The sequence below is a fragment of the Capricornis sumatraensis genome, chromosome 18 (genome assembly GCF_032405125.1).
Source record: "Capricornis sumatraensis isolate serow.1 chromosome 18, serow.2, whole genome shotgun sequence".
Taxonomy (NCBI): domain Eukaryota; kingdom Metazoa; phylum Chordata; class Mammalia; order Artiodactyla; family Bovidae; genus Capricornis; species Capricornis sumatraensis.
Genome location: NC_091086.1, coordinates 68550597 through 68576648, shown reverse-complemented (window position 1 = coordinate 68576648; position 26052 = coordinate 68550597). Strand labels below are relative to the sequence as shown.

Here is a 26052-nt window from a genome sequence, read left to right as displayed (position 1 = left end):
CTATTCACAGTAGCCAAGAGATGGAAGAAACCGAAGTGTCCATGAACAGATGAACGGGTAAAAAAAGGTGTGGTACACATATACAGGGAATATTTGTCGTTTAGACACTAAGTTGTTTCTGACTCTTTGTGACCCCAGGGACTGTAGCCTGTCAGGTTCCTCTGTCCATGGGATTTCCCAGGCAAAAATACTGAATTGGGTTGTCATTTACTTCTCCAGGGGATTGTCCTGACCCAGAGATCAAACCAGCAACTCCTGCATTGGTAGGTGGATTCTTTACTGCTGAGCCACCTGAGAAACCCACAGGGAATATAGACCAGCCCTAGAAAGAAGGAAATAATGCCATTTGAAGCAATATGGATGGACCCAGAGAATCTCATACGAAGTGAAGTCAGTTAGACAGAGAAAGACAAATATGATATCACTTACAGATGGAATCTTAAAAAATGATACAAATGAACTTATTTACAAAACAGAAATAGACTCACAGACATAGAAAACAAATTTATGGCTACCAAAGGAGAAATGGGGGAATAAATTAGAAGTTTGAAATGAATGGATACACACTGTTAAACAGAAAAATAGATAAATAACAAAATAAGGTCCTAGTGTATAGCATAGGGAATGATATTCAGTGCCTTATAATAACCTATAATAGAAAAGAATCTAAATGAGAATGTGAAAGTGATAGTCGCTCAGTCACGTCCAGCTCTTTGCAATCCCACAGATTGTAGCTCGCCGGGCTCCTCTGTCCATGGAATTCTGCACTGCAGGCAGATTTTTGTTTTTTTTTTTTTACCATCTGAGCCACCAGGGAAGTCCTCAAAATACTGGAGTGGGTAGCCATTCCTTTCTCCAGGGGATCTTCCTGATCCAGGGATCAAACCCAGGTCTCCCACATTGCAGGCGGATCCTTTACCATCTGAGCCACCAGGGAGGCCCACGAATATAGGGCTTCCCTGGTGGCTCAGAGGTAAAGACTCTACCTGCAATGAAGGAGCTGCAGGAGATGTGGGTTCAGTCTTTGCGTTGGGAAGATCCCCTGGAGGAGGGCATGGCAAACCACTCCATTGTTCTTGCCTGGAGAAACCCATGGACAGAGGAGCCTGTCCGTGGTGCTGCTACAGTCCACGGGGGTCGCAAAAGAGCTGGACACGACTTAGAGCCTAAAGAACAGTACATATGTGTAAAACTGAACCACTTTGTTGTGCACCTGAAACTAACGCACCATTGAAAATCAACTGCAGTTCCAAAAAATGAAGTTTAGTGAGTTTTCCAGTTCCCAATTCAATCCTTTTCCCCTGCTTTTGTCTCTGGGGTACTTTTGGAAGTTCTGATTTAAAATGCTATGGTAAAGCCGCCTGGGAGAGCAGAGGCAGAAAGGAAACATTGAACTTAGATGCTGCTCAGGTAGAATTTCCCCAGCTGGGAGGTCCAGCCCCACAGCAGCTCTAACTTAGTCACTTCTTGTTTAGCAACTGCCATGTGCATCGATTTCCACTTCTGCACAATTGATTTGTGCTTCTGTTCCCATTTGTGCCTTTGTTTTTGGACAGATATCATATGATGAGTGTCTGAGAATGGTCTCCGAGAGGTCAGCGGATCTCATGAAGGAGCGCCTTATTTGTTGATACAAAAATCAACACGCAAACGCCCAGATTTATGGAGGAGACAGCATCATCACTGAGTTTAACCCCAGCCTCTTTGTTTCCTACCCGAGCTTGATGTGCAGTGATTTAGAAAAGAACTCGAGCTACAACTGCGAATCTGGAGGACACAGCATTCAGATTATTTAAGAGCCTGACCATAATTATGGCTGATTCACGTGTTGTAGGGCAGAAACCAACGCAACACTGTAAAGCAATTTTCCTCTAATTATGGAAACTTACATTACCATATGTAAAATAGATAGTCAATGAGAATTTGCTGTATGGCTCAGGAAACTCAACCAGGGGCTCGATATTAACCTAGAGGGGTGGGGTGGGGAGAGAGATGGGAGGGAGGTTCAAAAGGGAGGGGATATATGTACACCTACCGCTGATTCATGTTGAGATTTGACAGAAAACAACAAAATTCTATAAAGCAACTATCCTTCAATTAAAAAATTAATTAAAAAAATTAATTAATTTAGAAATGCAAGAAAGAAGACTGTGATCAAAAGTTTTCATGTGCTTCCAGTCATTTCTTGGTGAAGAATTTTCCAGTACAGTAGAAAGATGAATAAATTCCTGGTGGGCAATTTCCTTGATAGAATGACAGCTCTACATTCAGTCATTTATTTCTATAGAGGATTGACTGCTTTTCCATCACCATCTTAAACACTCGCCAAGGAAAAACATCTATTTGTTCTCAAGATGGCAACATGCTACAGCAAGTATAAAAGTATTTCTTGCTCCTCTTGCTGCAAAGCTTTGAGATCAAAATTTTGCATTTTGATCATCTTGTGTGTTTTCCTGGACAATATTTCAAAACATCTTTCTAGTTCTCGCTGCAATCCAGTATTGATTTTTAAATGTCCAGCAAGTGAGAGTGATGAGGGATGTGAAATGTGAACCGTGACTTCAGTTCACAGGGGTCAGGACCACTGACTCATTGAGGTACAGAGGCCAGTTTCCTGAAAGCAGCGAAAGACACCGTGAGTGCTGTGTCCACTGGCTCACCCGCTGCGGTTTGGTCATTTGAGGAAATCTGCAGGCATCCCTTCCCTATCCATAATTACTTATTGATTTCTCGTTTTGTGAGTGCAACAGTGGCGGGACCAGTGTAATGAATCCTACGGCAGTAGGAAAAGAGAGTCCTGAGTGATTCAGGCCGTGAAGGGCATGACTTCACTCCCATCAAAGCTCATTATTCACTGGCTGAATGGTACCTGCGGCGCGAGAGTCTGTCTTCCCGACAATAAAAGGAAGGACATTTAAAGATTAGTTTTATGCTTTGTTTCTCTCATCCAGACGGCAACACTGAATACAATATCTCTATCCACGGAAACACTACCTTGTTCGGTTTCAAGTTTTCAAGCACAGGTGGTTTGGCATTCTTTGAGACACAAGCTCACCGTTCAAGATCCCAAAGGGTAAGGGTGGGAGGGTTGGAGGGGGAGTGGGGAGGGGAGGCATGGGAGGTTCAAGGGGTGTTGGGGAGGGATAGGAGGGTGGGGGACCCCACAGGACCACATCTATAGAAACACAAGGCCATGCTATTCGTGGGGGAGAATGAGTCTGGTTTCTAACCTTGGTGACCATCAGCAGAGTTTGATTCTGTTATCTGATCTGTCTTTGATCTGATCCCTGCATTTATGAACAAAGGAATTTGCTCATAGAGTGGCTGAGTAGATGCTGTTCTTTCTGGAGCTCTTTGCAATACTTAGAGCAAAATAATGAACCGAAGCATTATAAGCTGAACGCTGGAAGAACTGTCTCTCTCTACTTGACAACAGGGGCTGCTCCGATGCTGTGTCCTGGCCTTAAGGTTCTAAGTTTTGCACAGTGATGAAAATGTAACTTTCAATTTTTAGGTTTTGCTTTTTTTTTTTTTGACAGCAGTAGTAATAATAAATGTTGCTATCCCTACAATGACAAACTGTGGAAAATCACAATAAATCACAATAAACTGTGGAAAATTCTGAAAGAGATGGGAATACCAGACCACCAGACCTGCCTCTTGAGAAACATATACGCGGTTCAGGAAGCAACAGTTAGAACTGGACATGGAACAACAGACTGGCTCCAAATAGGAAAAGGAGTATGTCAAGGCTGTATATTGTCACCCTGCTTATTTAACTTCTATGCAGAGTACATCATGAGAAACGCTGGACTGGAAGGAACACAAGCTGGAATCAAGATTGCTGGGAGAAATTTCAATAACCTCAGATATGCAGATGACACCACCCTTATGGCAGAAAGTGAAGAGGAACTAAAAAGCCTCTTGATGAAAAGTGAAAGAGGAGAGTGAAAAAGTTGGCTTAAAGCTCAACCTTCAGGAAACTAAGATCATGGCATCCGGTCCCATCACTTCATGGGAAATAGATGGGGAAACAGTGAAAACAGTGTCAGACTTTATCTTTTTGGGCTCCAAAATCACTGTAGATGGTGATTGCAGCCATGAAATTAAAAGACGCTTACTCCTTGGAAGAAAAGTTATGACCAACCTAGATAGCATATTCAAAAGCTGAGACATTACTTTTTTGACTAAGGTTCATCTAGTCAAGGCTATGGTTTTTCCGAGTTGGACTGTGAAGAAGGCTGAGCACCAAAGAATTGATGCTTTTGAACTGTGGTGTTGGAGAAGACTCTTGAGAGTCCCTTGGACTGCAAGGAGATCCAACCAGTCCATTCAGAAGGAGATCAGCCCTGGGTGTTCATTTGAAGGACTGATACTGAAGCTGAAATTCCAATACTTTGGCCACCTCATGAGAAGAGTTGACTCATTGGAAAAGACCCTGATGCTAGGAGGTATTGGGGGCAGGAGGAGAAGGGGACGACAGAAGATAAAATGGCTGGATGGCATCACCGACTTGATGGACGTGAGTTTGAGTGAACTCCGGGAGTTGGTGATGGACAGGGAGGCCTGGCGTGCTGTGATTCATGGGATCGCAAAGAGTCAGACACGACTGAGCAGCTGAACTGATCCCTATAAATGCAAAGGAATGACCTTGTAGAGACATGATGACTGGCTTCAAAAACAGGAAGGCTATCCTAGAACAGAGAAAGCAGATTTTTTAGTATAGCGTTGGAAGACAGATAATACACAAACAGAGATTTTTACTTCATATAAGAGTTCTGAAAAATCATAGCCACCCAAAAATGGAATAATATGCCCCCTTAGTGATTTGCAATGGATAGTCAAGATACTTGGTTAGCCAGAAAGTTTGTTCGGGTTTTTCTACATGACGTTACAGAAAAATGAGAATAAACTTTTTGGCTAACCCGACATTTGAACAAAAGGAAATGACTCCTGGAGCTGATTACAACACCTTCCTTCTTTTAGTAAAATAACTCCCTCCTCCTGCCACCAAACTTCAGCAGGGTTCCTGGTGGCTCACTTTTCCTACTCTCCCTCCTAGCCACGTTTGTGGCTATGGCCACATGATTCAGTTCTTGGTGGTGGCAAGGGAGCAGAAGGTTGGTCCCTTTTGTATCACATGCTTCAGAGAATATCACTTGCCCTCACTTTTTCTACAGCCTGCAGTGAGAGGGGAAGAGCTCAGTTAGGGAGCTTGGTACACACAGGCAACGATGTTACCCTAGTACAAGGCGCTATCACAAGACAGGTCCCAGGGTCACCGCTGACTCTGGACCACCTGCCTAACTAGGTACAGGCCCATGAAACAGAAAGGGATACTTGTTTAACTTGCATTTCTGAATTTTTGAGTCTCCCTGTTAAGAGTAACTTAGGCTATATCCCAAACAATATAACTATATATTTTTTGAGATGTGTATATGATTAAGGTATTATGTAAGGGTTTATAAGAAATGCTTTCTGCAATTTTATAATTCTATGTTCCCATCTATCCCCACCCCCAAATTTATCTCCTTTCCTTCAAAACCAGTTGTCCCAACAAACTCTACTATCATCAAACATAATCATGCTATCAGTCATGACCTCAACTTTTTTTTTTAAGTACCATTGTTCAAAATGTCAAGAACTTTTGATCATCTGCTTTTCTTTCAGCCCTCTATCAAGACTGCTCCAAGGCTCATCTTCTTTCCATTAAGAAAACATCCTCTGCAAAAATACAGATGATAAAGGGATTTGAAACTTCTCTTTGTGGTTATCTAATCTTCAGGATTTTTTTTTTAAGGTGATGCATTGTTTAGCCTTTGTGTGATAACATTCTTCTGTTTCTTTTCCTTTAGGGGAGAAAAATCAGAAGTCCAGGCCTCACTGAAGTTGAAGGTTTGGATGATGCAAATCCGTTTTGGCTCACAATGTGTCTGGACCCCAACCAGACCAAAGAATATTCTGATTTATTAAATGGATCTCTACGTCAAATAAAGTAGCTGAGCTAAGGAAATGTGGTTCTGGCCTCTGTGCTTGGGTCCTAAGGAGGAAATAAGCCAATGACAGGTGGATCTTTAATTCCGTTCCATAGACATGCCATTGTTATTTCAATTTACATCTATCTACTCGTGTTTTTTCCTCTTGTCCATAATGCTCTTTTCCTCTTATCTCCTAATTCATGCAAACTCTATAGATTCTTCAAGATTTTTCTCTGTAATTTTCTTGCTCTTAATTTATCCAGTAAATCCATAATACATGAATATGAGCCTAATGCAGCTGCCAATCACTGTTCCATATTTCACTTGCATCCACAATAGCTGCTCTACATGCCACGTTTTCCTTGGAACTCTTCCTTTCCTAAGCCTATAACAGGTATTTAATAAACAGATTAGAAACACGAGTAATTATAGATACGGATCAGGCATTTAGAAAATGATCTCTCAACTGTCAGTGAAGAACAAAATAGAAATCTCTTGCCTCACTGATTAAAAACAATTCATAAGGACGAATGAATTTGGATTTTCTCACCACAGGACCTTTCAAAACGAAAAGCTTTTGTGAGTTTTGAGCTTTGCCATTGTAGCACTTATACTGAGCACAAAATCCTCATTTCATTTTGCAGCTGCACAATTTGGAAATCATTACGAACAACAACTCTTCCTCAATATTTTAAAATCATGGATCAACTGAAAACCTCACCTTCAGTTTCTCCAGCCTGTCTTTCTTGAATCTCCTCACATTAAGACACATTTTAAGCGCTCTTTAGCTCTTGAGTTTTAGCTCCATTAAATTTCTGACAACATACTCTTTTTTTTTTCCTCATGGCAAATGAAAGACAATTACACTTTCTGAACCCTACTACCAACACAGAAAAAACTAAAATGGAGAACTTGTACTACGATTCAACAAATAACTTGTGGAGTCTCTAAAAGCCGTTTCCCTTCAATGCACAGAAGTATGAGAAGGTATATTCCAGCAAAGAAAAGGTTGGAATTCAGGGAAAGTGGAGTTTATTTGAGGCAGTAATATTTCATTGAACTTCCCGAGCCACTGATTCAGAACGTCCAGCTCTTTTCTCATTTATAGTGTGTTCTTCGTGTCTGGCTGCCTGTTTAGCTGAAGGATCCTGTCCCTGGAGGAAACTCATTTGGTTTCTGAAAGAGTCCCAGAAGGAACCAAGGGATGTGCATTTCAAACAAAACAGGCAGAATGGAACTAAAACACTTTAGACAAATAGCAAGATATTTAGGAAAGGATATAACTAATCCAGAACACTTCTGTAATATTTCAGCCTAAAAATACTTCCTCTTAAGGAACAGAAAAATCTTGAAAGAGATTTCTGAAATATATGGGCTAAACTTTAAACTGAAGTACAAAGCAAGGAGCTCACAGGAAATAGGAAGACCTTGGAGAAATCTAGAAATATACTCTTAACTTAGTGGAGTCAGTCATTAAATATTTAACTTTCTCCCACAGGCTTAGAAAAAGACCAATTTTCCCTCTGGCAAGATGGATCTCACCCTCTCTTATCCAACTTGACCTCTTGCTGTGGCCCCACCTCCCATCCCAAGACTGGGATGCTGGGGACCAACGTGGCAGTGAGTCTTGGCTTCCCCCTCCTCCATGCAGGCTGCCGGGGGAGGCAAGGAGGTGCTCTGGGAAGTTGATGATGAGGCCCTGTTCACGCTTTCTGAATCCCTATGGAGACCAGCGTCTACGCTGTTCTCCGTGCCTATCTCTCAGTGATGTTCTCTGCTCCATTTGTTAACTCAAATCTATCCTGACAGCTCTGACCATTGAAACAGCTCACATATGCTGTCTGGTAACAACAAAACAGTAACTTCTGGGGGACACTGTTAAAAGAACTCTTTGCTCCTAACCAAAGGAGAAATGTTGTGCGTCCTTTGTTTACGAAAATGTGGGAAAGAATCGTATAATCAAAATTTCTAGATGTGACCTTTTTGCTTAAAGTTATGTTTCTAAACTATTTTGGGGAGGAAGTCCCCTTTGAAACGTATGATATAAATTTCTGCCTGCCTCCGGGGAGTCTTCTGGGCAAACACCCAGCCTCTTCCTATGATCTACGACTGTCATTAGGATTATCAGCCCTTCACCTTACGTGTGAACCGGCCAGTGTCCTGGATGCGGAACTCAGGTATCCACTCAGTGCGGGGGACTGCCCATGAAGGGTTAAGTCTTGGGAGCTGCTCGGCAGGTATGCAGAGCCTTAGGCATTGTTCCTAAGCTCCCTGTCCCGCCACCCTTGAAGAGTTTTTACAGCCCTTAAGGTCAGGGTGTCCTGCAACATGTCATAGAAGATAGATTACTTATTATACTCTGTACACAATGGTAAGGGTCTAGTGATTGTATCCTGAAGTTAAAAAATAATCCTGTACATGTCTTAAGTCACGTACATTATCCTATAAATACTATAGCCTAATAAAGAAAGGCATCAGCCATTTGTGGTCTGATCCTCTCAACCCCATCTTTTGTCTCTCTCTTATTTTTCTTAGCGGGGACGCTCCGTTCTCTCCCTGTGCAGGTGCAACTCTTGCTTGTGCTGGCCGCGGCCACTCAGTATTCCTAGGTTGCAAGACTTCTCAGTCTCCTGAACTGCCTTTTATCTTTTTGTTTCCTGTCTCCTCTCCACAGTGACTTCAGTTATTTCTTGGCCCTTGTTGACGCTTCTGTGTGAGAGTGTGTGCAAAACCCCTCAGTTCATTGCTTTTTAGTCTCTTATACAATATAGACGCTCAGACACAAACTTATTTTTCTTGAAGGTAAGACTCTATGGTTATAGGTCTGTCCAATCCAGAAAGTTCATGGATCTTAGGATATATTCAGGGGACACTTAGCGACCCTTTTTTTTTTTTTTTTTTTTTGCTTCTTCACTGATTCTCTTGTTTCACTTGAGTTTCAATTGCTCAAACTCTCAGACAAGGTTCCATTGTATCTGTGACACATCTCGTTATGACCAAATGTTGTCTTCAGGCTCAGGGTCTGTGTGCAGCTCACGAGCCAAGAAGGTAAAGCAAATCTTACCTTTTTGTAGAGACTCCTCAGATCTCGGTACTGCCACATGCTGTTGAGGACCTGAGATGCCGCCTTGACCACCTTCGGAGAGTGTCTGATAAAGAAAAGACAGGACACACAAGTGGTGAGCGGGAGAGCTGGGCTTTAAATGACCTGGCAGGAAACAGCAAGAATAAGAGAATAAAAGCATCGTGGCTCTTCTGACCCTTTCCTTTCTCCAGTCTGGACAGTGCAAAGGATGCAGGTCGCCAGTGTCCAACCTCATTCTCCCCCCCGACACCCATGGCAGGGGGCAGGGTCGGGGTTGGGGGAGGACGGTATTGTAATTTGGCAAAGAATTTTCACAAGAGCAGTGCACTGAGTCAGAATGCAGGTTCAGCGCTGGACTAGGAAATGGAACAGAAAGCATCCTGACCAGGAAAGGCAAGATTAAGAGGTTTTAATAGCTGTGTTGTCTAACCTGTGCAGATGGCTCAGTGGGTAAAGAATCCACATACAATGCATACAAAAAGGAGACATGGGAGACTTGGGTTCGATCCCTGGGTTAGGAAGATCCCCTGGGGGAGGAAATGATAACCCACTCCAGTATTCTTGCCTGGGAAATCCCATGGACAGAGGAGCCTGACAGGCAGTAGAAAGGGTCGCAAAGAGTTGGACATGACTGAGCACAAGCAAGGAGTAAGGAGAAAAAAAAAGATACTCATCTTCTCAGCTGAAGCGTAAGAGCTTGTATAGCGTTTGCTCTACTGCCTGAGGGGTACAGGGAACTGCTTTCCATTTGCTAAGGAAGCCAAGCACAGGCGATTGGCATGGAGATGCCCTGTGCACTCACTGGCACACAGGCTCTCTCGCGTTTGTGTGGAGGAATAATCGCGGATAAAAGAATCTATAAACAAAGCCCTTCATACAATTCACGTTCTGTCCTCCAGACCAGAGTGAGAAACTAAGGTCACGTAAACCTCTGGACTAGCGGTTCTTACCTTTTTTTTTTTTTTTTGAGTCATGGCTTTGAAATCCTTATGAATCTATTGCTAAATAATGGTTTGGTGCCAACCTGCATCTCAGATCAGACTCTAGGTCGAGACATCTGTGTTGATTCAATTTGATCCGATTCTTGGAAATCAGCTGGATGAGTGGTGAGGTCCCTGCTAACTACTTGCGGATTCTTTGCTCCAATGGGCTGAACCACAACCAGCCTCACGATCTGAGTGGCTGACATGGCATTGTGCCTGATCTCAAGGGCTGGCACACTTTTGCTATAAAGAGTCAGCTATCAAATATCCTTTGATTTGTGGGCCACATGGTCTCAGTTGCGGCTACTCAACTCTGCCATTGCAGGACGAGAGGAGTCATAACTAATACATAAACGAGGGGAAGTGGCTGTGTTCCAGTCAAGTGTTACTTACAAGAAAGGGTGGACAGTGGGATTTGGATCATAGCTGCTGACCCTTGGTTTATGCGGGGACTTCTGGAGTTGGACAGGTCGTAATCACACATGAGGACACCAATGTGAAGGCCATCCTTGAAACTGACCCATGGTGCAGTGGCCCACAGATTCCCCAAACAGAACATGTGAATTGAGATCAAAACTGCTTTTAACATAAAATAGTCTTTAAAATGGAAAGTGAGCAGATGGTGAGATGGGATCAAGTTGAGGTTGGACTTGAGAGCCAGAGGTTGGACTTGAGAGCCAGAGTAAATGGATGTGTGCGTGCTAAGTCAATTCAGTCGTGTCCAGCTTTTTGTGACCCTATGGACTATAGCCTGTCAGCCTTCTCCAGGCAAGAATACTGGATTGGGTTGCCGTGCCCTTTTCCAGGGGATCTTCCTGACCCAGTGATCGAACCCTCGCCTCTTATGTCTACCTTCACTGGGAGGCAGGTTCTTTACCACTAGTGCCACCTGGGAAGCAAGGACCTGTATTTTGCAATGAAAGGATGGGAACTTACTATGTGATCAATTAAATGTCTGCTATTTTCCTGGGTCTTCAAGTGTGCAATGTGGAAACTACGTTTAAGGTTTCTTCATCCATTTACTTACTGGAAACTGGAACAGTCACTCTTACTTGTTATTGGCTGACTTGGAATTCAACTTTGGCTGTGTTTGAAAACCTCTTAGTTAATATTGTGTACTTTTAAAAGAAAAAATATAGTACTCTTGTAAATTTCAAAATTTTTTCTCCATGAGATGAGCTATATTTAAGCAAAATACATATTTTCTTTAGGGACAGTTGCTAAATGATTTCACATTTACACTAGTATCATGCTCTAAATATATTGAACTCTTTTGACAGAGAATTCTAGATCTTTTCATGGATATAGATACAGGTACACTGTATTCTTTTTTAAACAACTGAATTATAATTGACCTACAACACTCTGTAAGTTCCTGGTGGTCTGATAGCTGTATGCATTGCAAAATAACCACTCTGGTAATTCTATTTACCATCTGGCACTACACAAAGTTATTACACTATTATTGACTGTATTCCCCCTGCTGTGTATTTCATCCCTACGGTTCATTTACTTTACCACTGAAATTTTGTATCTTTTAATCTCCCTCACCCATTTCACTCATCGCCCCATCCCTCTCTCCTTGGCAGCTACCTGTTTGTTCTCTGTATCTGTGGGTCTCTTCCTGTTTGGGTATGCTTGTTCTCCTGTTTTGTTTTTCAGATTTCACATACAAGGGAAGTCATATAGTATTTGTGTTTCTCTAACTTATTTCACTTAGCATAATACCCTCTAGGTCCATCTATACTGTTGAAAATGACAATATTTTATTCTTTTTTACAGCCAAGTAATATGCTTTTGTGTGTGTGTGTATATATATATATACACACACACACATATTGTGGTAAATAACATATTTACTACATGTATATATATAATATATACGTATAGATTGATATGTATATATACAATCTATACATATATATTGTAATAAAAATGCTTCCCTGGTGGCTCAGATGGTAAGGTGTCCGCCTGCAATGTGGGAGACCCAGGTTCGAGCCCTGGGTTGGGAAGATCCCCTGGAGAAGGAAACTGTAATAAATAATGCTGCAATGAACACTGAAGTTCATATGCTTTTTCCAATTCATGCTTTTTTTTTTTTTCTTTAGAAAACTATACAGAACTGGAATTGCTGGGCCATATGGTGGTTCAATGTTTAATTTTTTGAGGACCCTTCATACTGTTTTCTATAGTGGCTGTACCAATTCACACCCCCACCAACGGTGTACAAGAGGCCCCTTTTCTTCACATCTTTGCCAACACTTGTTATTTCTGTCCTTTTTAATAGGCATGCCGATAGCTCTGAGGTGATATCTCCCTGTGGTTTTAATTTGCATTTCCCTGATGACTGGTGACGTTGAGCATCTTTTCATGTGCCTGTTGGTCATCTTAAGTCTTCTTTGGGGAGAAAAATGTCTTCTCAGTCTTCTGCCTAATTTTAATTGGGTTGTTTATTGAGTTGTATGATATATATATATATATCTTAGATATTAGCCCCTTGTTGGTTATATCATTTGTGAATTTTTTTTTTCCATTCAGTAGGCTGTCTTTTCACTTTGTTGATGGTTTCCTTTGCTGTGCAAAAGCTTTTAAGTTGAATTAGGTTCCCTTTGCTTTTTTTCACCCCTCTCCTCTGGTCTGCAATATCAGCTGAGAGACTTATTGGAGTTCCTCTGTGCATACTTAATTGCTTTTTCTCTTGCTGCTTTTAAAACTCTGTCTTTATCTCTAGTTTTTGCCATCTTAATGTGTCTTGGTGAGGACTTCTTTGGGTTCATCTTGTTTGGGACTCACTGTACTTCTTGGACCTGGATGTCTGTTTTCTTTCACAGGCTGGAGAAGTTTTCAGCTATTAATATTATTCCTTTAAATTAATTTTCTGCCCCTTTCTTTCTTTTTTCCTTCTGGACCCCTACAATGCCAGTATTAGTATGCTTGATGTTGTCCTAAAGGTATCTTAAACTATACTCATTTAAAAATATTTTATTTGTTTAGCTTGGTTGATTTCCACTACTGTCTTCCAGTTTGCCGTTCTGTTCTTCTATATCATCTAATATACTACTCATTCTTTCTAGTGTATTTTTAAAAAAATTCAGTTACACAAAAATACTCAAAGTTATACAAGTATACTCAAAGCTACAATTTTTCCAGGAGTCATGTACAGATGTGAGAGCTGGACCATAAAGAAGGCTGAGAGCTGAACAATTAATGCTTTTGAACTGTGGTGTTGGAGAAGACTCTTGAGAGTCCCTTGAACTTCAAGGAGATCCAACCCATCAATCTTAAAGGAAATCAGTCCTGAATATTCACTGGAAGGACTGATGTTGAAGCTGAAGCTCCAATATTTTGGCCACCTGATGCAAAGAGCCAGCTCACTGGAAAAGACCCTGATGCTGGGAAAGATTGAAGGTGGGAGGAGAAGGGGATGACAGAGGATGAGATGGTTGGATGGCATCATCAACTCAATGGACATCAGTCTGGGAGACAGTCAAGGACAGGGAAGCCTGATGTGCTGCAGTCCATGGAGTCACAAAGAGCCAGAAAGAACTGAGCAACTGAACAACAACAGTTGTGCCCTTCAGTTCTGTTTGATTCTTCTTTATATTTTCTGACTCTCTGTTAAACCTGTTACTGTGTTCATTATCCTGAGCATCTTTGTGATTATGACCTTCAACTCGTTATTGGGTAGATTGTTTCTACTTCCCTCAGCTCTTCTTCTGAGGTTTTATCTTGTTCCTTTATTTGGAATATATTCCTCTGTCACTTCGTTTTGCTTTACTCTGTTTTTATTTCTATGTATTAAGCGGGTCTGAAGTTACACTCTCTGATCTTGCAGGAGTGGCCTTATGTAGATATCCTATGAGGCCCGGGAGCATACTCTCCTGTGGTCACCACAGCTGTATGCTCTAGGGGGCGCCTCCATGGGCCATGTGAGCCCTTCTTTCGTGTGTGTGTGTGGCGGGGGGGTGGGTGGTGGCAACTACTATGGATGCATGGGTAGGTGGACTGGGCCATGGTCTGGTTGGCTGCCAGGCCCCGTATGGACGCTACTGGTCCGGGCACAACTAGCTTCTCAACCTAGGGAGAACCAGGAGTGAGGCTGGCTGGCTGGTGGGCAAGTAAGCCCCTGGTGCTGATGAACTAGAAGGAGGGCTCCAAAATGGCACTTGCCGGCACCAGTGTCTGCAAGGCAGAACTAGCTGCGAGCATCTCTGTCCCCAGAGGGAGTCTCAGCTGCCTCCTGCCTCTCTGAGACGCTCTGAAAGACCAGGAAGTGCTCTGATCCAGGCTCTTTTCAAACTGCTGCTTCAGTGCTCAGCCTTGGAATGAGAGTGTGTGTGAGGTCCTTAAGAGCAGACCCATGTTTCCTACAGCCCCACAGCTCTCCCAGCGGGGGGCTGGTCTTCCTGGTGCTGGGGAGTTGGTGTAGGCTCCTTGGGGAGAAGCTCTGCAATTCTGAGGATCCTCACATACTATTCTTATATAATCAATGCTGAGCAAAGATTAAATGCTATGTTTTGCTGGATTTTATCGCTGCTAGCTAGATATGTATCTATGACAGAAGTCAAGCAACTCTAGAGGAACATAATATTCAGGTGGTGATAATACAGTTGAAAATTTTACTCTGCAAAAAGTCCTCTGATGCCGTAATTTTTTTCTACTTCTTGCTTAGTTTCAAAATACAGACCGAGAATGTGGAATAAATTGAAGCTTTTAACCTCTCAATTAACATGCCGGTATACTACAGTGTTATAAAAACTGATGAAGGTCAAAGAAATACTGCTTTCTTTTTAGTTAATTTTGATTCATCCACTAGACCAGTCTGATGCAATGGCTACTTGAAAACCTATAACTGTTGATTGAAGGACTTGAACAATTGAGTGCTTCTAATGTGACAAGTGATTATAACCTCAGCCACAAACACAGTTCCTTACTGACAAGTAACAGTTGAGACTGTTAATGGCTTTTCTGTCTTATGACAAAATACAGTGACACATTCAACACTACTTCCCACACGACTGTTAAAATCTGAAAAAACACAAGTGTACTTTTGAAACGGCTGGATGTGACAGAATGTCCACGCTGTGTGTTTAAAATGATGTGAAAAGAATAATATAAGTTATCAAGACTTCAAAAACGGTAAGTATAAGATTCCTATAAGATTCATTAACAATTACACAATGTTTGATCTTCGCTAGACTTGTCAAATTAGGAGTGGCTGAGAATCTCAGTTGGTGCGATTTCATTATGGGTTTTCAGCACAGTCATTCCAGCTGCAGGATTCCAGAATAACTGTTCCAGTGTATTGGCAAGATGTGATGAGTTACACAGTTCAAACACACCTTGATTGGCACTTGCAGTCTGACTCATCAAAATCATAGCATATTTAAGCCTGTGCATATTTAGAAATAAAACCTATAAATCCATAAAAGGGAAAATCATAGCTATACATGTTTGCTCATCTTGTTTTCTCATGTGATCACAAGAGTTTGAGTAGTTTTGGGAGGAGGGCAAGTCTGCAAGCATTGTATGAATTAATTAGAGCAAACTGATATTCCTCCTTTTTCCAATTATTAAATCATCTTCAATTCCAGAAAATTTATTTTCAATAAAGTATTTTTATTTCATTAAAACACTTCTAGAAGGCCATGGGAATCTCAGATATACTGTCATGATGGAATTGAGTGACAAATGGTGAGTTTAGTGCTAAGACCCAACGTAATTCTTCTGGATGCATTTTAAGAGCAGTGAGAAGCAAAAATCAACGGAAGTGCAGGTGGGAGATGAGGATATGGCCAGTTATAAAAACCTTGCTTTGACCCCCAAATTAGTCACTATCTGAAAGAGGCAAACCACATAACAGAATGGATGAGACTAAGCAGGAGAATTCTAAATGGGAAACGCTTGACTCAAGTGGATTCAACGCTTATGAAATTCATAAATTCAGACTGCTAAACACTGAGGGAAAGGTAAAGAAACAATGATATGAAATGAGTATCTATTCCATGAAGAAATTTTCAGTCAATTTAAAGCATATATTTGAGATTATTTGTAGTAAAAGGAACCTCCTGTTAGCAACAATCTAACAATCCTAACAGGATTATTTTCTGGATTGGCAATGTCAATATATATGACTTCATGGATAGTATCTTCAAATGAGTTTTTAATTAGTTCTATCAAATAATTTTCTTTGACCATAGGAATGATAAAAGCATTTTTTTTTTTTTCCATTTAAGGCCCAATAGGGATGCTCACACAGGTGGAAGGAATTCATATAACAACCTCCCAAAACTCTACAGTTTTATGATTCAGGGACAATACTTTTTTCTCTGAATGTCTCATGAACATAGACAATTATATCAGAGTGGACTATGGTTTTATTGTGTATGCATGTGCGTTTGTTTAAGAAAAACATCAACATATTAAGTTTCTAATGTCCAAAACAGGTACGCATTTCAATTAGAGATTTCCAAGGTCCACTAAAGCTATGTGAAACTAAGTGAAGGACAGGAAAGCCTGGAGTGCTGCAGTCCATGGGGTCACAAAGAACCAGACACGACTGAGTGCCTGAACAATACCAGCCACCGAAGCCATATAAAAAAGAAAACCGAGGCTGCCCTGGTGGCTCAGTGGGAAAGAATCCACCTCCCACTGCACGAGACACGGGTTTGATCCCTGATTTGGGAAGATCCCGTGTACCCTGGAACAACTAAGCCTGTGTACCACAAATTCTGAGCCTGTGAGTCAGAGCCTGGGGGCTTCAACTACTGAAGCCCGCGGGCCCTGGAGTCCACAAGAGAAGCCACCGCAATGAGAAGCCCGGGCTCCGCAAGTAGGGAGCAGCTGTGCCTGCTGCAACCAGAGGCAAGCCCCAGTGCTGCGACGAAGACCCAGCACAGCCAAAAACAAATAATCAAAATCAAAGCCTGTGGCACTTGCCCTGACCTTGCTGGCGGCCCCAGGATAAGCCCTGCAGGCTCAGCTCACAGAAGGCCTCAGGGAAAGACCTCCCCTCCGCCCAGTCCTAAAAAATAAATAAACAAGAGGACCATGTGGTTCCTGCCAAGAAGAGCATTTTACTGCAAATACAACATTATAGGGTATAATTCAAGTCAACCATCTGTACTGTGCAATTATTCCACAAGGCCAGTGGGGTTTCTCTATATTTGATATGGAAAAGTTCAAATCCTAATACTGAACTGTTGATTGAACCTATCTGGAGGTCTCAGGGCGCTTAAACAGAACCCCTGAAACTTCTTTTTTATTGCACAATGAGAGTATCTCGAATTAAATGAAATGAGAGAATATCCAAAAGCCTTGAAGTGCATCCTTTAAAGACTTTAATAACAAAAGAAAACTTATTGGCGTTTAGATGTAAAGGGAATGAAGTCAAGAAGTAGACCCTTGATAACAAAAGGTTTACCCTGTTAATCTTATTTGATTACATTGAGGGACTTCCAGAAGTCTAAATTTAATTAAGGTTAGTGAATGTTTTTGTAAAATTGACAGCTCATGGATATACCAATCCTGTGGCTGGTGAAGATATGTTTAAGTTACATACAGTAAAAATACCACTGGTTCTTAATTCAAACTTACTATTTGTGGTGGTGGCATTCCTTTGACATAAACCCTCTCTCTCTTTAATCCACTGGCATAAAAGCCCTCCTTCCTCACTTCTTCCATCCCTGGGAAAATCCTACTCAGTATTTAAGACGTGATTATTACTTCTTCCAGAAAGTCTTTTCTGACAGTCCCTCCTGCTGTCTTTAGATTGGAAAGTATGAGCATGATGACTTGTTAAATGACATAATTTGTCCCAAACACACAGTTGGTAAGGGAAGATGATAGTTAAGCACTAAGTTTTTTCTGACTCTGTCACTGTTTTCTCTCCCATCCTCTCTGCATGCCTTGCTACGCAGAACTGAAGAGGCACAGAACAAAGGATGTGGATCCATCATCAACACTTGGATCTGGAGCCACACTGGAACAACCACCACAAAATACCTTCATGAATCTGGTCGTTTCTTGCATATGAAAAGTGAAAGTCGCTCAGTCCTGTCTGACTCTTTGCGACCCCATGAACTATACAGACCATAGAATTCTCCAGGCCTGAATACTAGAGTAGGTAGCCTTTCCCTTCTCCAGGGGATCTTCCCAACCCAGGGACTGAACCCAGGTCTCCCGCATTGCAGGCAGATTCTTTACCAGCTGAGCCACAAAGGAAGTCCAAGAATACTGGAGTGGGTAGCTATCCCTTCTCCAGCGGATCTTCCTGACCCAGGAATCGAACCAGGGTCTCCTGCACTGCAGGCAGATTCTTTACCAACTGAGCTATGAGGAAAGCCCACATGTAGATCACTAGATTGGATGCTGGATTGTCAAGCCTACCTTATCAACATCCCAGGAGTCACGAAGTCATGAGTTATTTGTCAAATCAAAATTACTAGTAAGACGAGCTTTCCTTGTGGGGTGGGGAGACTGGAAACCATCTGCTGTCTCCCATCTCTTGATGATCAGGCACTAAGGCTTCCCAGTGACATTCAGCAGTGTTACCCAAAACCAAGGGTCGTTGGGCACACTTGGAACTGTGTCTGTGCTTGTGTGCGTACATGCTCAGTCATGTCCAGCTCTTTGTGACCCCATGGGCTGTAGCCTGCCAGGCTCCTCTGTCCCTGGGATATCCCAGGCAACAATACTGGAGCAGGTTGTCTTTTTCTTCTCCAGAGGATCTTCCTGACCTAGGGATCAAACCCCTGTCTCCTGTGTCTCCTGCACTGGCAAGCAGATACTTTCCCATGGTGCCATCTGTACCTACCAACACCAGTTGTATGCATTAGGAGGTCACTGCCTGACTTACTTGTCTCCTTTGCTTTTGGAGATGCCGACCAACTTCTCGATGCCCCCAGCGTCCCGTAAGGCCTTGGCGTTCTCCATGTTCTTGGTGATCACCTCGTGAAGGGTGCAGCACACGGCCGTCACCGTGTCGTCCGACATGGCCTTGCTCGCCGCATTGTTGCTGTTGTTCCCACCTGGAAGCCGGTGGACCAGGTCTCGCATGGCGTATTTGCCTTCGGAAAAGAAGATGAAGGGGAGAGTTGACATGCGGTCAGAACAGAGGAGGTGGGGACTGGGGTGAAAAAGAGAAGAGGCCATGTTAACACAACATTGCCTGTTCTCGTCACTGATGCTTCTCTACATAGGTACTGCGGGCACACACAGACAAAACGTGGTGAGTGCATGGCTCGTGGTACTGGATAGATGTAAGACTGACCCTCTGGACAAGTTATTTCAGGCCTCTGAGCCTCAGCTTTTCAAATCATGAAGCAAGAATGACAGTATACCTACCCTTACTAGGTTGTTGCAAAGAGTAAATGAGTAAATGTACGGGAAGCATTGAACACACAGTGATGACCCTGGACTCAGGACTCAGTAGAGATTACTTATCAGTGGGTTCCTGCTTGCTATTCAAAGAAGTCAGGAAAACACATGGGAACTCTGCTACAACCTCAAAAATCCCGATGGGAGCTATGTTGGCAACTGTATTATTTAACAAATAAGAGTCAAAGCCCCCAAATGTATGTATATATGAAATCTGCATTTTGGTCCCTATAAAGAAAAGAGAAACATTCAAAGCAGGAGAGGGAAACTTTACAAATGATATATAAAATGAGGTGTCCTTTGAACTAGGGCAAGTGGATGAACTGTTTGTCTCTCTGATGGGGTTTAACTCAATGGTTCTACCATATAACATTTACTAATTTGATATGTTTTACTTCCTGTGAAAAAAAATAAGATAACATACATCTCTGATTCCTTAATTCACTTTATCATTGTCAATCATGCTCCTTCCAATGACAGAGGTACTTAGAAGGACATCTTTATGGAGTACTTTTAGTTTACAAAGTCATTTAGGTATTACCAATAACCCTGAAGACAATTAATTCATCCCATCTGCAGGTTCCAATCCTGTCCTATTGATTCACTTTTGGAACTAAGTACAGGAGTGGCTGCAGCCAAGTTGGCTTTTCTTAAATTTTCAGATTGGGTGGAATTGGCATGTGTCCAAAGTTCAACTCCTGCCTTGCCTCCCACCCCCTAATCAGACATATTTAGGTGGCTCCTAAAACCCATTTGGAATATTCTTCCACCTTACAGGTCTCTAAAGGATGACTTCTTTTGCTATTTAAGTCTCTGGCACATGGAGCTTGGGGGCAGGAAATGGAACCCCATGGGAGGAGGCAATGATATCTTAATTCCCAGCAGTATAAAACATAGGACTTCATAATCTTAGTATCAGCTCTTATCCTATGTTTAGGTGGCTTATTTTAGCTTGAACATAAAAAAAAAAATTGCTGAAGTCTAAATTACTGAAATAGGAAAGTGTCTTCATTCAATTGACGACAGCTGAGACGTGTCTGACAGAAACTCTTTGCCTGAAAACCCCCAAATGCAGCATATTTATTTTCCAATGACAGCACTTAAAAGAGGTTGGAGAAGATCCTTGGTACCAGATACTCCTCTGAGCATCTTGCTTTATCTGTTTATCATTAAAGTGCTCTCACCTCTGGCTTCGAGTTTAATTCTGTTGAGCTCAGCATGCTGGTGACTTTATCATTAACCCCCACAATTCACTGTCAAACAAACTTGATTTACAAAAGTGTGAAGGTGGGTGGGTTCTTCTCCTTTATCGTGGAAGTGATGGAGAGAGGAGACAACAAACTCGGTTCTTGTGCATACAGGGGCATTCCCACTCCTGAATGAATATGGAAGACTGGTTCTGTGACCTTGGACATCACCAAGGTTGAAAGCAAAACCAAGGAGAGGAAGAGGATTTGACTAGAGCATTTTTTCTTTAAGTTTATATAGTGTGTATGCATGTTCAGTCCTGTCTGACTCTTTTTGACCCCATGAACTGTGGCCCGCCAGACTGCTCTGTCCATGGGATTCTCCAGGCAAGAATATTGGAGTGGGCTGCCATTTCCTCCTCTAGGGGATCTTTCCGACCCAGGGATTGAACCCGCGTCTCCTGCATTGACAGGCAGATTCTTTACCACTGAGCCACCTGGGAATGCCTTAGTTTATGTTATTGTCATTTAAAAAATTACTTCAGGCAGGAAGTATGGTTTCATCTTATACAGTTTCCCAGTCCGTGAGCTCTGAATGAGAAGCAAGGTCTCCATTATGTTCAAGTGGCAGAAACTGCTACTCTCCCCAACATAAAGGTCATTGTGTCTTGCTCAAATCCTCAACAGAAATAATCCTTGGGTCAGTTCTTCGAAGTTAGCCTCTCATGAAAATCACTTTATCTCTGACTTTTGCAATACTGATATGAGATGACTGTTGGATGTATTACAATTATGTAAAAAGTCACACAAACTACTGTTTCTATTAGTGAGATACTAACTGCAGCCTTGTAACTTTGCTTCCCTTCCTCCTCACACAGGTGTGTGTGGGCCCCTGTGTTTGTAAATTAGGAGTAAAAACTAGTTTCTGTTTCTTTTGGGGGGCTTCTGTTTAGGAGACCTGACAAAGTGTGCTGCCCCAGAAGGGCACTCCTTGAGAACTTCACAATGGGTGGACAGAGCTCTGTTCTCGCTGACTATGCCTACTTCTTGATTATTTGTTTTTAACTGCCTGTATTTCAGGACTAAGTCTATTTCTGATATTGATTTGTGCACTCCCATTCGTTTCCTTGTGGGTGGCGGCAATGTTGAGTAGTGAGTGGATTTATGGTGTAACCACCTGTACTCCTGAATCCGTTCCTAAACTGACTGTCCATCACTCTGGATCACTGATACAGTCCTCTGTTTTTGTTTTTTGTTTTCAATTTATTTTAATTGGAGACTAATTACTTTACAATATTGTAGTGGTTTTTGCCATACATTCACATGAATCAGCCATGGGTGTACATGTGTTCTCCATCCTGAACCCCTCTCCCTCTGTCATCCCAGTGCACCAGCCCTGAGCACCTTGTCTCATGCGTCGAACCTGGACTGGCGATCTGTTTCACATATGATAGTATACATGCTTCAGTGCTATTCTCTCAGATCATCCCACCCTCGCCTTCTCCCAGAGTCCAAAAGACTGTTCTATACATCTGTGTCTGCTGTCTTGCATACAGGGTTATCGTTACCATCCTGATACAATCAATCCTCTGTTACAGCTGATCTTTGTGACCATGGTAACTCAAAATCTCTCATACCAGCATTAGAGGTGTGCTCGTGCTAAGCTGCTTCAGTCGTGTTCAACTCTGTGCAACTCTGTGGACTGCAGCCCACCAGGCTCCTCTGTCTGTGGGATTCTCCAGGCAAGAATACTGGAGTGGGTTGCCGTGCCCTCCCCCAGGGGAATCTTCCCAACCCAGGGATCAAACCTGTGTCTCTTACATCTACTTGCATTGGCAGGCGGCTTCTTTACCACTAGCGCCGCCTCGGAAGCCCAACCTTAGAGGAAAGATGTTTTAAGAAAAAGGTTAGCTGAGAACAGCCCTAGATCAGGAACATGACGACACTTTTGTCTATGAGGTTTTAGTATCTCTTTGACATCCCTGTTTCTAACACCGCTAAACCTGACCTGTGAGTTTTTGCTGAGTTGTTCTAAATTAGGAATTTATCTTCCATTTTTTATGGTGGTAAAATACACATAATAAAATTTACAATCTTTTCCATTTTTACATGTACAGTTCAGTGATTCTGAGTAAATTCATACTGTTTTGCAAACATCACCACCGCATATCTCCAGAGCTCTTCATCTTGCAAAACTAAAATTCTTTTAAACTCTACTTAACCTTTAAACAATAACTTCCCATCCCTCCATCCACTAACAATCAACATTCTACTTTCTATCCCTATGATTCTGACAACTCTTTTTGTTGTTGTTCAGTTGCTAAGTCATGTCCTTGTGACCCTGTGGACTGCATGGCGCCAGGCCAGCCTTCCTTCACTATCTCCTGGAGTTTGTTCAAACTCGTGTCCATTAGGTTGACAACTCGAAGTCTCTTATATAAGTGGAATCATACCGTGTGTCTTTATTTTCCTCAGCATAATGTCTTCCAGTGTCATTCGTATTGTAGAATATATCAGAATTTTCTTTTCAAAAGGTCTGGATGTTATTCCATTGTATGCATATACTATGTTCTGTTTATCCATTCATCTACTCGTGGACACTGGGCTTGCTTCTATATTTCAGTTATTGTGAATGATGCTACTATGAGCAGAGGTATAAAAATATCCTTTCTCTTTCAGTCCACGTGTCTTTGGATCTAAAGTGAGTCTCTTGTAGACAGCACGTAGTTGGATCATAGCTTTTTTTGCTTTCCATTCTGCCAATCTCTGTCTTTGGATTGAAGAGTTTAACACTTTTGTATTTAAAATAATTATTGTAAGGAAGGGGGAACTTAACGTGTGTTGTTTTTCTATTTTTTTCCTACATGCCTTCTAGGTTTCTTGGTCCCTCATTTCCCAAATTATGCTCTTCAGTGTTTTTTTTGTTATTTGGTTTTTTTTTTTTTTTGCAGTGAAATGTTTTAAGCCCTTTCTCATTTCCTTTGGTGTATATTTTGTAACTATTTTTTTTCGTGGTTACCATGTGGACTAAAGTTGTAACAGTCTAATTTAAATTTATACCAATTTAACTTCAATAATGTACAAAAACCCTGCTTGTTTATGGCTCCACCCCAACACTTTCAGTTACAAAACTCTACAAACATATACAAACTATACTTTCACATACAAATCTATATCTTTACATGTGTCCAAAAATATAAAATGATGGTTGTTTTCTCAATGCCTCACTTTCATAAAGTATAGAGAAAATTAAACATGGAGTTTTAAGCCACGGGTACAAGAATACTAGCTTTTAGACACATAATTTTTAAAAATGCATTATTTTCTTGAATCGTGTAAAAAACAAAAAGTGGAGTTACAAACTGGTTTTACAATAATACTAAGCTACTGTAATTATCCAGAGTTTTAAAGTCTGTCTAGCAATTCTGCCATTTGGTCTTTCTCAGGGAAGGTTCTGCTGGTTCATTTTTTTTTCCGTGGAATGGGCTACACTTCCCGACTTCTTTGTATCCACTGTGGTTTTGTTGTTGTTCAAAACTGGACATTGCAACCTAACAATGAAGCAACCCTGGAAATCAGATTCTTCCCTTTCCTGAGGTTTGCTGGCTTTTGTTTTTTTAATTGTAGGATGTCTGTTTGCTGAGGTGTCAACCTTAGGTCTCAGGTCTTTTCTGAACCTGTACCCTTTCTCTGCCTGCTGCTGTAGCTACTCTAATTCATGCATGGGGTGACTTTCTAATTTCCTCCACATAGGCATTTGCTTTGGAATGTCTTACTATCTGAATCCCAAAAGGGGAGAAAGACAGCAATGAAGGGGAAGGGAAGGGTAGCAACCCGTTAACTGCCCGGAAGCCACTCCAGCTGAAAAGTGAGGGGTGTTTAACAATTGGGGGTGCAGAACAACAGCTGCCTCTGTGTCTGCGACTCCATGATCAGTAACAGTGATCCAAACACAGATCCCCCAATATCTGGAGGACAGAGTCTTCGCTGCCTACCCTAGCTCCCACCAGCCGCATACAAGCTGCTCCGTGAACACATGTATAGCTTCCTGCTGAGGGCTGGAGATAAGAAAAGGGTAGCTGCTACTCTGCTAAGAGCTGACAATGACCAAAAATAACCATAATCTACCATCCAAGCTTTCCTCTGATGGTTGCAAGCCTTCATCAGACTCCAGAGTTCCAAAATAGTTACACTGGACAGATTCTGCCAGTGAAACTGCAGTCTGTGTGGGGGTATAGAATCCTGCTACCCACCATCTCCCAGAATCTTCTCTCTGCTCTGAATTTACATGGCTCAGGGGCTGAAGATGTGAACGCTGATTTCCCTGTGACTGTGAGTCTACAGGTTTAATGTGAAAAGAGCCTTTCTCTCCTTCGCCAAAGGAAAATTATTAGTCCTGACTAAGGATCAGCAGGACAACACTCTGCGGGTGGTCACAGCCCTGCAACGCACACAGCTAGCTCCTTTTTCTCCTTCTTTTCTTGGAAAGGAGCTTTTCTTGTTTGGAGCTTAATGTTTCCTAAAAATCTGCCACTTTGAAGACATCTAATATAAACAGTTTATTATGAAAAGGGAGAAAGCAAATGTAAAACATCTCTATTTTAAATCTGGCTTATGTGGTTTTTCAGACCAAAGAGGTGAGGCATTCAAGATGGCAGAGTTGGATTATTGAAAAAGTCTGCATACTTGTTTACACAGGAAAGTTCTGAACCAAGCTGCAGTTATTTCCTGTCTTTAGGCACTCAGAACTTATAACTTGTGTCTCCTGATAGCTCCTTTGAAATTGCCTTCCCCAAACCTGCACCCCATAGTCAAACTAATAAAACTTTTAAAAAATGTATTTTATATCTAAACCATCTCTGGCATTTCACAGAGTGCCGCTGGGTAACATCAAAGAGCTTTCTTCATCATCTTATGAGATAAGGTATGCTAGAAATAATTAGATACTTTTGGCATTCTGTAAGTTTTTATTTGGCTTATTACCATTCTAAGAGCTGTCCTATTTATAAAGCCTTCAGTTAAAAAAAAAAAAAAGACCTGGCAAATGAAAAAAAGAGAAACTCAACCTTCTCAAGGATGACATGTCTTATAAAGATGCTTCAGCAGTTATGAACCTTTCAGTTTGGTTAGAGGCATGCTCCCTTTCATGTTAAAGAATGGCATGACCATGGCCAATGAGTTATTAAAAGAAATATTCTATTTCTAGGTTTAAAAGGCCCTTTTCCATTGGTGGGAATCCTAACACTCTTCATGGGACAAGTTAAAACATCCTGGAGAGTTTTCAGGGCCCTCACTGTCTGTAATATATACTTACTCTAATGGGAGTCACTGACTAGCTTCTTCATTTTTTTTTTTTTTTTGGTGGGGGGAATGAGGCACATTTTTACTATCCTTTCATATCATGTGTTACAAATCAACATCAAAAAATGACTCCAAATAAA

At 41.8% G+C, this 26052-nt stretch overlaps 1 protein-coding gene across 2 annotated transcripts in view; it reads right to left on the bottom strand.

Annotated features, from left to right (window-relative positions):
- Window positions 1–26052, bottom strand: part of CTNND2 (catenin delta 2) — a 935828-nt gene that overhangs the window by 32994 nt on the left and 876782 nt on the right. For both annotated transcript variants that reach the window (XM_068990784.1, XM_068990785.1), the window contains 2 exons: window positions 18904–19114; window positions 9043–9127 (listed from right to left, as the gene is read on the bottom strand). In XM_068990784.1, coding sequence (XP_068846885.1) covers window positions 9043–9127; window positions 18904–19114 — 296 coding nt within the window. The remainder of the gene's footprint in view (window positions 1–9042; window positions 9128–18903; window positions 19115–26052) is intronic.